The sequence below is a fragment of the Salvia miltiorrhiza genome, chromosome 1, assembly GCF_028751815.1.
Source record: "Salvia miltiorrhiza cultivar Shanhuang (shh) chromosome 1, IMPLAD_Smil_shh, whole genome shotgun sequence".
Classification (NCBI taxonomy): Eukaryota; Viridiplantae; Streptophyta; class Magnoliopsida; order Lamiales; family Lamiaceae; genus Salvia; species Salvia miltiorrhiza.
The window spans coordinates 29,864,223-29,875,243 of record NC_080387.1 but is presented as its reverse complement, the minus strand read 5'-3'; the positions used below and the strand labels follow the sequence as shown (position 1 = coordinate 29,875,243).

The 11,021-nt window shown below is 36.9% G+C and overlaps 3 protein-coding genes across 3 annotated transcripts; 1 reads left to right on the top strand and 2 right to left on the bottom strand.

The window, feature by feature from the left end:
* Positions 1–222: 222 nt before the first annotated feature.
* On the bottom strand, positions 223–5,299 carry LOC131019197 (ankyrin repeat domain-containing protein 2B-like). The gene is made up of 9 exons (XM_057947873.1): positions 5,042–5,299; positions 4,783–4,813; positions 4,033–4,214; positions 3,573–3,788; positions 3,129–3,277; positions 1,419–1,584; positions 1,086–1,178; positions 718–857; positions 223–622 (listed from the first exon to the last, which is right to left on the bottom strand). The coding sequence occupies exons 1-9, from the start codon at positions 5,048–5,050 to the stop codon at positions 523–525; spliced, it is 1,086 nt and encodes a 361-aa protein (XP_057803856.1). The 5' UTR covers positions 5,051–5,299; the 3' UTR covers positions 223–522.
* Positions 5,300–6,860: 1,561 nt separating this feature from the next.
* Positions 6,861–8,240, top strand: LOC131019406 (transmembrane emp24 domain-containing protein p24delta3-like). Its single transcript, XM_057947952.1, has 4 exons — positions 6,861–7,193; positions 7,571–7,783; positions 7,852–7,928; positions 8,001–8,240. Exons 1-4 carry the CDS (start codon positions 6,990–6,992, stop codon positions 8,143–8,145), a joined length of 639 nt encoding a protein of 212 aa, XP_057803935.1. The 5' UTR covers positions 6,861–6,989; the 3' UTR covers positions 8,146–8,240.
* A 148-nt stretch (positions 8,241–8,388) lies between these two features.
* LOC131019160 (F-box protein At1g10780) lies at positions 8,389–10,713 on the bottom strand. Its single transcript, XM_057947849.1, has 4 exons — positions 10,407–10,713; positions 9,189–9,934; positions 8,808–9,088; positions 8,389–8,718 (listed from the first exon to the last, which is right to left on the bottom strand). The coding sequence occupies exons 2-4, from the start codon at positions 9,928–9,930 to the stop codon at positions 8,482–8,484; spliced, it is 1,260 nt and encodes a 419-aa protein (XP_057803832.1). The 5' UTR covers positions 9,931–9,934; positions 10,407–10,713; the 3' UTR covers positions 8,389–8,481.
* Positions 10,714–11,021: the final 308 nt, after the last annotated feature.

The window sequence follows — 11,021 nt, the reverse complement described above, 5'->3', positions numbered from 1 at the left end:
TGGGATGCTATAAAATCACATTTCGCTATGGAGTATTTTCATTTGACAAGCTGAATACGTAGGAAATGCATATATATATACATAACTGTTTCAGAAAATTCAAGAGATTTTGTTGGGCTTCCGTTAGGCAATTATATAAATTCCGAAGCATGTGAAAATATGATATTTTAGGGGGGGGAAATGGTTAAGTCAGTTGAAAATCATATAATAAGATGTTAAAGGTTAAACACCAAAATGCAACTTTAAATTAGACATAATGCCTAACAGGAAATTTTTTCAAGGTTGGTTTTTGCAGGAACCATAGCACAGCATGCAAAGCTTCTAAAATCACCGCTTGAAATGGCGCAGTGAGTATCAACTCTAGAAGACAGTTTGATGCAAACAAATAAAAGAAGCCAGAAATATCGACGAAGATACATCACCAAACACGAACTAAGAGTAGCACGCCAAGCTGGAATGCTGCGCTCCTAGACTCGCCATGATGCACGAAAGTGTGCACAACTACTTCCATGCGTCTCAAGCTTATAGAAATGCATCTTTCTCGAGCAAGGCTAGCACCTCATTCTGGTTATTTAGTTTTGCAACATCGATGGGCGTCTTACCATCCAAGTTTTGGAGCGTGCTGTGTGGATGGAAGAGCAGGGATTAAATGATGAAAAGCAACCAAACAAAAGAAAAAAAAAACAAAAAAGAGGAGTATGGGGACATAGGGATTACACAGCAGCGCCATTCTTCAATAGAAGCTCCACGCACTCCTTTCTGCCATAACCGGCAGCATAATGAAGAGGCGTGTTCTTATTCTTATCCAAAGCATCCACCTTCGCATAAGCCTCCAGAAGAAGTTGGGCGCACTTCACCTAAAATGGAACCAAGACACATAATCAACTTTCAGATGAGGAGCTAAAATAAATAGGAAGCATCTATCCATCAAATGTGTTCTGTTAAAGAACTGATCTGCAGCAAAGCCATCCATCATTGGATAGTGGCCATAAAGAAGCTGAGGGCATCACATTCAGTCTCAAATCCGACATAGAAGAATAAGAAGGTTATGAAGCTCATTGGCTCAATCTTTTAGTTTGCAATACCTCGCCATATCCACATGCAAAATGCAATGCCGTCCTTCCCTCGGAATCTTCTTCGTCCTTATCAGCACCATCAGCCAGAGCATTCTTCAGCCCCTGATTGTTTCATCAAAGCAGGTCAAGTACATGAGTTAATGATTCCCTACATAGAACAGGATAAAACATGAATGCAACAAGATAGCTGAGAAGCCCAGCTGTTGAATAACCATAAACTTCTTAACTAATATAAAATAAAAAAATGTAGCATTTGGCAATAAGCAGTTAAGGAAAAAATATTTGAACCCAACAATATGTTTGCTAACACAAATTTTCATTGCATCATATTATGACACGTACCTCCACATCGCCAGTACTAGCTGTTTGGTGAACAATAGATTCCTCATCATTTCCTTCATCCTCATCTTCAACAGAAGCATCAACACCAGATGCACCACCTTCACTGCCAACAGCAAATCCCATGGCTTCACCCAACTTCTGGAGAACATCTTTGTCATTCCAGTATCTGACCATAAACTATTTTCTCAGTGAGGAAATGACAGAGAAATGACTGATTTGATACTAAAAGTCTAAAATTTTTGAGGAATGGTTTATAAATACATACATATTAACAAGTATTACTAGTCAAGGATCAAGTACAATTATTCAGCACGACTCATAGGATTAAACCAGAAAGGATTCTATTGAAAGATTTTCTATTGTATGTAAGCTAAGTATCCCGATTTATGGATCTTTTCCACTGCTTCATGAACTCCTAAGGTTATTTAGAGCTGTAGGGTTTCCACTTTCTGAGTGCTTGAGACTATGGCTAGAAGAAATTCACTTAGAAGATTTCTGCAATCTATGGCAACAGAAATAAACTTTTGCAAATTACATCAAATGATCATAGTTATTAATCGCGCACGATCGCGCAAAGCTGTCCTAGCACTATCGTGCATCACGACGTGCGCGCTATTTGAATATATCGCGCATATATATCATAATCATAAGAAAAACATGCATAATATGTCTAGTTAATAAAAACTGAAACCATAGAATAGAAACTGAATATGAGAAGAGGAGAGGAAGAAGAAGTGATGAATAAAAGAGCCTGAAAAGATCAGGAAGAAGAAGTGCAGAATGGTTCTTCAAGAACCAAAGATTCTGTCTGTCGCTTGGGATTAGAGGAAGATAGAAACTGAAACGATTAACTTTAAAAGAAAATAAGAATTGAAGAGTCTGAATGCAGTTGGAGACTACTGGACGATCAGACTTAGTTATAAGTAATATATAACTTAAAACCCTAATTAAATATTGAATATTAAAGAGTCTGAATCCAGTTGGAGTACTGGACGATCGGATTCAGGATTAACTTAAAAGTTATCTACACTTGAAAACCTAATTAAATATTAAAAGCCCCATGCAGAAGACTTCTCAATAGCGCGCTATTTGGCGCGATGCGCATTCTGGAAATAGCGCGAATAGTGCGTGCTATTACACAATGGCCTCTGCATCGCGATGCGGTGCGATATGTGTGCGCAACGCGACGCGCGATCGCGAGCGCAATCTGCACTATTGATAACTATGCAAATGATAGAACCAAGGATAATTTCTTCAAATTAAAATCAAAAAATTATCACACTGAGTCAAAGTTATACCGTGAGACAATGACACTCCTTGAAGGAATTCATTAAGAAATTTTCAGTCATCTATGGCACCGGCCAGAAAGTTTTGCAAATTTCATCAAATGATAGAACTATGGATGGTTTCTTCTAATTCAAAGTAATATTCAATTGTGACAGCAAGTTGAAGCTATAAACTTTTGTCAGTTCAAGATTTCTCACCACCATCTAAAGTCATAGAGAAGAATGAATCTAAATTGTTTTCATTTGCATACTGAAATGAAAGTTTACATCCTTTTGTATGGTCAGTTGGTCGCCATATAACACCATTCAAATTCAGGGTTGTCAGCTACAATCACACACACCACATTATCATACAGACTATGAGAGTCAGGAGTCAGTAATTATATAAAGTTAAACAAAAAAAATCTCATGGAGAAAACAAGACCTCATCATAGCAGCAGGACCGCCATTCTCGATCTCGTCCAAAATAGGCTTCAACGATGGATCATCTTTGATTTTAGTCATTCGATCTTCAAGCTGAGCTTTATTTGTTGGGTTAGTTAAACTCTCAAGCATGCCAGACATGGCTGGATCCTGTAGAAATTATTCCACACAACCATTAGACACAACTGTACATAAAAAATTACTCCCTCCATCCCACTACAAGCATCTTGTTTCTTTTGGGCACGATTATTTAGGAGAAGATTGTAATGTAGAGTTAAAAAGGAGATATGGGCCCCAAAGATTCTCACTTTTGAACCTAATTTTTTCCATAAAAGGAATCAGGACACTTAATGTGGGACAGCCCAAAAAGAAAAACAAGACACCTAAAGTGGGACGGAGGGAATATATTTTATAGAAAAGGTAGAAATGAAAGACCAATATATACCTGCATCAATGCGTTACCCAGTCTTTCAGCCATTGTCATGAATTGTGGATTTTGCATTACTTGTTGCATTGTCGAATAATATTGTTGTGGATCAAAGTTGGGAACACTCTCTTCAACTGCAGGAGCACCTTGAAAGGTTTTCTGAAGTTGTTCTGCCATCTGATTAAATGAAGGATCCTTTGCTATTTGTTCCGCTAATTCCTTAATGCTTGGGTCCTGGAGACACAAATAATAGATTTAGAGAAAAAGAAGTCTGGGTACAAAAATGTGAATGTGTACTTGGAGAAAGAAGGCAAGCCAATGAAAACGGTGAAAGTATTGAACAAAGTTTGTCCTTTACTATGGAACTAATAGCTAACAAGATTGACTTGATCTACATGCATTAACCCCCCTTTTATTGGAAAAACAACACCACCAACAATATGGGCAAAGACGCGCCAGGGAGAAGATATTCGCATACATTTAGCAGTCCTGACATAGCTGAGAAGTCAAAGGGACTTGGCATTCCCGCAACTGGTGGTGGGATTGCAGGGATTGTGCTTCCCTGTCCAGATGGTGCTTCTGAAGATTTGCTCGCAGCTGCATCAGTCTTCTCTTCTGACTCAGCAGGAGCTTTGCTTGCAGCTGCATCAGACTTCTCTTCTGAGGGCAGAGAGTAAAATGCCAACAATGGTTACACTAATTAGCAAGTGAAAAACATAAAATGATAAGAATTTCGCATACCAATAATCAAAGATAGTTACACACCAAGAATTATCGTATTTTAAATACAATTGATTGAACTAGCAATTTCGGAAAATTTTGATTCTTGATATAATAGTTTTATAATTCACATGTTATTTAGAGAAGAGATACAGCTATTACCCAAAAAACCAGAAGGGCAAACATCAAGAAACCTTTCATTCGATTCCCATGAACATCATATAGAAGACTTAAGTTTTTAAAATTCCCACCCCTGAATCATCCGAAAAAAAACATCTCACATACAGAACAACAACAATGAGAATCATATTAGTGAACTATGTCCAAGAACATCATCAACTGGGTTCTGTGAAATCCACCAACACGGATAACTGAAAAAAATCAAAGTTTTCGACTAATCTCTCAAAGCAACAGAACTAATTCATCACCAACTAATTAAATTATTACAGCCAAAAACGAGCTCCAACTCGCAAAAAAAACGAAGTCACTCTAAGAAAATTACGCTTACCTTCTTTAGCGACCGTAGGGGTTTTTACAGCCTGCACGGACAGCCAAAAATATATCAATAAAATAAAATGATGAATAAGATCAGTACATCATCATCAACCGAATTGCAGAATCACATAAAGCAAATCCAGTAAATCAGAATTATCAAACATGAAAAGCAATAAAAGGTCAAAATCAGAGTCAACATAGTAGATAAATGAATCATCGGTTAAAAAAATTGCGAAACTGAATCAAATTGAACGATGATTCGGCTGCAGTACCTCAGACATGGTTAGAGGCGGATGCTTCCCGTGGAGAGAAGACGGAGATTTAGAGATGAGAGAGAGGTGAGACAAAGCTGAGGTTTTGGTATATTGGGGGAGAGAGTAGAGTAGAGATTGCGATTTAGCAGTAACAGTGGGCCAGCTTAATCCTCATCGTCACCAGAATTGAATGGCGCAGATTTAATTTCTTCCGAATTTGGATTCTCGAGTTTGGGCTCGCGATTGGGCTTCGAATAATTAAATTCCTTTCTTAAATGGGTAATTATATACATAACCCCCTATTACTCATTATAGCCTCCCCTATTTATAAAATTAATAAAATATTAATATAATTACCATCTCACCCTTGTAGCTCCATTTAAAAATTCTAATAAAACAAAGATTAAAAAGTATAGCCTCCCATTTTTCGTTCTCTCTCTCACACTAAAATATAGCCTTCGGTCGTGGTGAGCAATCCGACGAAAGAGCTTATTTAATTCCTTAGCTTGAGCACAAATCCTAACTTTTTATTTTATTAAATTTACTATTAGCATGTTTCTCGTCGCCTCCACGCAATAGCTTTCGTCACCGCTGTCACCGCGAAAGAGAAGATGACATTCAATGTGAAATTGGAGAAATCTAACTCCTCATGGAAGGTTTAGATGATTAAGGCTTTTACAGATCTAAGTTCCAAGGAGGTTAATAATTTGGTGGGGAAAAGGAGAAGCGAACATGAAAATTTGTGTGGATAATGGAAAAACAACAACTTTTTGAAAAGTGATGTAGAAGCCAAGGCCGCTGGCAAGTGGCAAGGCCATTAGGTGTGTGGGTGAAGAAGACAATAGGAAATAATTTGTGAAATTCTATTAGTTAATTTGAAGAAGACGATTTGTTTTCAATTTTTTTTGAAGAAGACGATTATATATATTTGTTAATTTAAATGGGGGGGGGTGCTATAGGGGTAATATAGTATAATTATAATTATTTTAATTATTTGTTTAAATAAGAGGCTATAGTGATAAAATTGAGGGCTATGTTCAAAATTACCCTTTTTAAAACCATCATTAAATTCCCCCTTTCAACTTATTATTCATTTTTTTCAATTTAATTTTATATGTAATTATTAATTAAGATTTATTCCATCCAAATTATGTATTTAATGATTTATTATCATCTAATTTCACTTTTATTAATTTATAATTAGTTATTAGGGGTATATAATTGTTTGAATAAAAGTTAAACTATAATTCACAGTATTGCACTTCTAAATTTTATATTTAAAAGAACTATTAAAATAATAAATAAAATAGTGGATTGTGGACATCTCAAAGAATTTTATACAATATTTAGATTTAAATAGTTATTTTTAATATCGATAATTTTTAGCGAATTTATTGGTTTATTACAGGTTTTATCATAATTACATTGGGGTGCCAAAAGTTTATGATTTTCATAGATAAGTTTTTTTTTCGTTTTATTGGGTTTGGGGGGGGGGGGGGGTGTTGAGTTATGATCTCATTTTGAATGCTTATATTTGTAAATTTAGATGATTAAATCCCTTTCAAATGAACTTCTACGTATACATCAAAATCTATAAACACGAATTACAAATCGAATCAAACAAGTTACAAACAAATTTATAGAAATCTAAGAAAAGTTATAGATATTTGTTCAAAAAAAAGAAAAGAAAAGTTATAGATATGTATATTGTAACAAAAATAATTAAATAAATTGAATTATCTATAAAGAATTGGAAATTACAAACCATATTAATTTATTTATTGACAAATAATTAAGAAAAAGACACAAATTTAATGAATAATAATAGTACATTTTATTATGCAATAGGTGAGAAAAGATGAAGTTGTGAATGTGTGCATGAAAACGGCAGCGAAACAAAGGCCGGGATCCGAATCCACCGTTTTCAGGCGATCGAGATTGATAGCGACGGCAGGTATATATAATAATGGCGGCGGGTGCTAACGTGCTCGTGTGGGCGGTGCTGTTGTTGCTGTGCAGAGCGCGGAGGAGCGACGCCATATGGTTGAATCTGCCGGCCACCGGCACCAAGTGCGTCTCAGACGAGATTCACAACAACGTCGTCGTTTTGGCCGACTTCGTCGTCATCTCCGACGATCATGTCCACACCACTCCCACCATTTCCGCTAAGGTTATTTACCTTTCTTTTCTTTTTAACCCTTTTTTTTCTGGAATTCGCGATTGTCTTTGGAAATATGTATTCTTCTATGCTAAGAATTGCTATTTATCATCCACTAATTTTGTATAAATGTGTGTTTATTTAGTGAAGAATGATGCATGTGATTGACATATATCATGTCTTGCAATGCCAAATCTCTTACTTGCACAATCTTGACAAATTAGAAGATTCGCAGCATCTTAGTTGTATCATCAAAACTTCTCTTGCAGAAACCGATTTGATCATATATGGTATCTCCATCTCATTATTAAGCCATTTTCGGCAGAGAAAGCAGAAAAGAAGAAGATTGCTAACAACTGTTGTAACATATATAGTCCATTTTGGTGTAGGTGACTTCTCCATATGGAAACACTCTGTATCGACAGGAAAACATCACGCATGGCCAATTCGCATTCACGACTACTGAGGCTGGAAGCTATTTAGCTTGTTTCTGGGTGGATAGCAATTATTCGGGCACGGGGGGGCTAAGCATCAACATGGAGTGGAAAACCGGTATTGCAGCCAGGGACTGGGAATCCGTTGCAAGAAAAGAAAAAATCGAGGTGAGCTTTACGCACAAATGCTGCTTCTATGCTTCAAACCATCTTTACTTAGCTTCTGTCTCTAGTAGGGTCTCGAGCTTGAGCTCAGAAAACTCGAAGAAGCAGTGGAGACTGTCCATGAAAATCTTCTCTACCTTAAGAGCAGGTTGTTTTTTGTGTGTGTGTTGTTGAGCTGATTCTTGTTCATCCTCAGAAATGTTGATATTGAGTGTTGCAGAGAGGCGGAGATGAGGACGACGAATGAAGCCACAAATTATCGAGTTGCTATGTACAGCCTCATGTCACTCACCATTTGCATCGTTGTTTCAATACTCCAGATATTGTACTTAAAGAGATATTTCCAAAAGAAAAAGTTGATTTAGATGGAAGAATAGATTAATAGCTAACTAAGGTGTTTTTCTCTGTTTTTTTTTTTTTTTTTCATTTTACAGTTGATAATATCATCACATTTTGTCTCTGCTCCAAAAGGATTTCTTTTATGTTGCACTAGTTTCCTGTTTGAGATGAAAATCATTATGATTCTTTGCACTTGTTTCTTACACATAGCTCAAGTTTTCTGGATTTAGATGTTTGAGAAACTACAAAGTATTGACAGTGTATTGTAAAAAAATGATTTGAGAATGTCAAGAAACCATAGTCAACAAAATTATTCCAATGAGTAAGGGAAAACAAAGGGAATGAGACGAATACAAAATGGTTTATTCTATTGAGACAATCTTGCGATGCATGTAGCTAAACCTGCAAATGTCTTCAAAGAAATCATCAGCACTGATGTGGCTGCTCTTCATCTGAAGAATCTTTATTGTCATCTTCCTCAAATTCTTCGCGTATTTTATCAACGAATCCAAGGTACTCATCTTCTGCTCAGCACTCAACGGAGATCTTACTGTCACAACAACCTTCTCGAGGCAGGGAATCTGAAATCTCAAGTCCACCTGCAATATGAGAAAACAGCTATATTCCTCAGCATAAGAAGCAAACGAGCACAATATCACGGTTCAATTCCCTAGTTTTTTGGACTCACATTTCTCAGGCTGTTCTTTTGACTCAAAGCAGCAAACATGGCACCGTGAATGTCAAAGGTTTGCAGCTTCGGGTGGCTGTTGAAGAAGTCAACAAAGTCAATCTCCGGAAAGGGTAAAAGGGTGTCGGAATCCCCAGTGAATTCCACCTTCATGTAGAGATGCTTGACTTCACTGGCCATCTGAAGCAATTTGCTTAAAGCATCCCAGCACCATTGCACTCCTCGGATAGACAATGATTCCAACGCCACGAGTTTGCCAAAATCGACCATATAAACTCTCCCTATGAGGAAACAAAATGCTCAGCAGATGCAGAGGTCTATATATACCACAAACCATATCATATCAAACAGATATCAGATTTATATGTATGTTCTATATACCTGCATTGTTGGAGATGGAAAGATTTCTCAAGCATTGAGTTTCACAAACCCTAATCAAACTACAACCTTGCACTTCGAGTGATTCGAGCTTTGATGAATTGACAGTAAGTGAGCAGTTGCCGACCCCAAAGAAGTCCAGCTTGCACTGCTCGAGATAAGGATTTTGTATCGAGATAGACCTCAACCCTTCACACCCAAGAAGTAAAAGGTGGGTCAGATTCGGACAAGCACGAAGAGCGTAATAAAGTGCATCCTCCTCCAACCTAGCACCTACTATTTCAAGATTTTTGAGCCGATGGAAAACATCCCATTTGGGCGAATAAACCATCAGCACTCCCCAAAGCTTAAGCGACTCCACATTCCACGCAGCCCTAATGCAATCCAACTTGGAGGGTATCTCAGTGTAGGTGTCGTACTCAGTTATGTTATCCAACCTTAGCTCAAGATTCCTCAATGAAGATCCTGCCATGGATAGCCAGGAGGCGAGGCCGGAGCCTGAAAATGGGCAGTAAACCACAAGCTCCTCAAGTTTAATAACTGAAGACACCAGCCGCAAGATAACATCATCAGGAGTATCTCCATTGGTTAGGTTGTCAAAAAGATTTCGAGAAAAGAATAGGCTCCTCAGATATGGCGTCGAATCTTTCCATCTCTTGGAAACGCAATTGCACGACGCCACATCCTTGGGATTACTCATTAGGGACAAAATTGACTGGACTATGGCATCAGGGAGTGACTCCATTGCTCTGAGGAATAAAATCAAACACTCAGCTTACAATCTCCAAAACTGCAATATACAACAATTATCTCAAGTGCTATTGCCAGAAATCCATCATCAATTGAGAAATGCACAATTGACATTTCTCCAAATCAGTAAAATTAACGCACATATGTGGAGCTCAGATGCAAACTAAACAACCAGATTTAGCTGAATCTAACATTCAGAAGATATCAATTAAGTATAAAACCGAACTCATTAACAAATTAGGATAAATCAAATCAAACCGATTATTGCAGCATTCAAAATGAATGAATCTACTCGGTTCTTAGTTACATTATCGAGATTTTCAAGATCGATGCGTTTATATACATAACACAGTTCAATGAAAATCCCCAGATGTAAATTCCAGCCCGCATACACATATACCGGGTAAAAACTCCTCATTTCAAAATTCAGACGCGCCGATAAATAAAAGATTCAGAAACGAGCTCACTTACAAAATTCTTGAATGGGCTGAGTCCAGAAAGAATGCTTGGATTTATTCAAGCTTCAATTTTAGAAACCTATCGCGCAGTCTGTTAGTATATTTCCTTGAGAAAATACACACACTTGTGTGTGTGTATGTGTACATACATCTCTATATAAACATGCGTGAAAAAGAATTGCAAGGCGCGGGTATATGGAAGCAGATGCCGAAGGGGGGATTTTTCAAATTTTGAAACAAGGGGGGAGAAGAGACTTTTATTTTTTCTTTATTTTAGTTTTTCATATTTTAAAATATTGGGTGTCAGTGAATCACGAAGCAGGCGAATATCAAAACCCGCCAAGTTTTTTAACTCTTTGTTTTAAAAAAATTCGACCGTTTTAGCAGGTCTGCCAACAAACCCACATACTTTCAAATTTCAAACTTGTTTCTTTCCACAGGAAAAGATAAAAGGAATTAAGGAAATGAAACTTATTTTGAAAGAAAATGAAATTTTATTTTGTTAGATTTTGTTTGTTAATCTCTGTTTTTCTTTAAGTAATTAATCCCTTTTTTCGTGCTTCACTTCTATTATAACTAGTTTTGATATCGTAAATATTACTTTTAAAGTACTTTTTATATTTGAAAT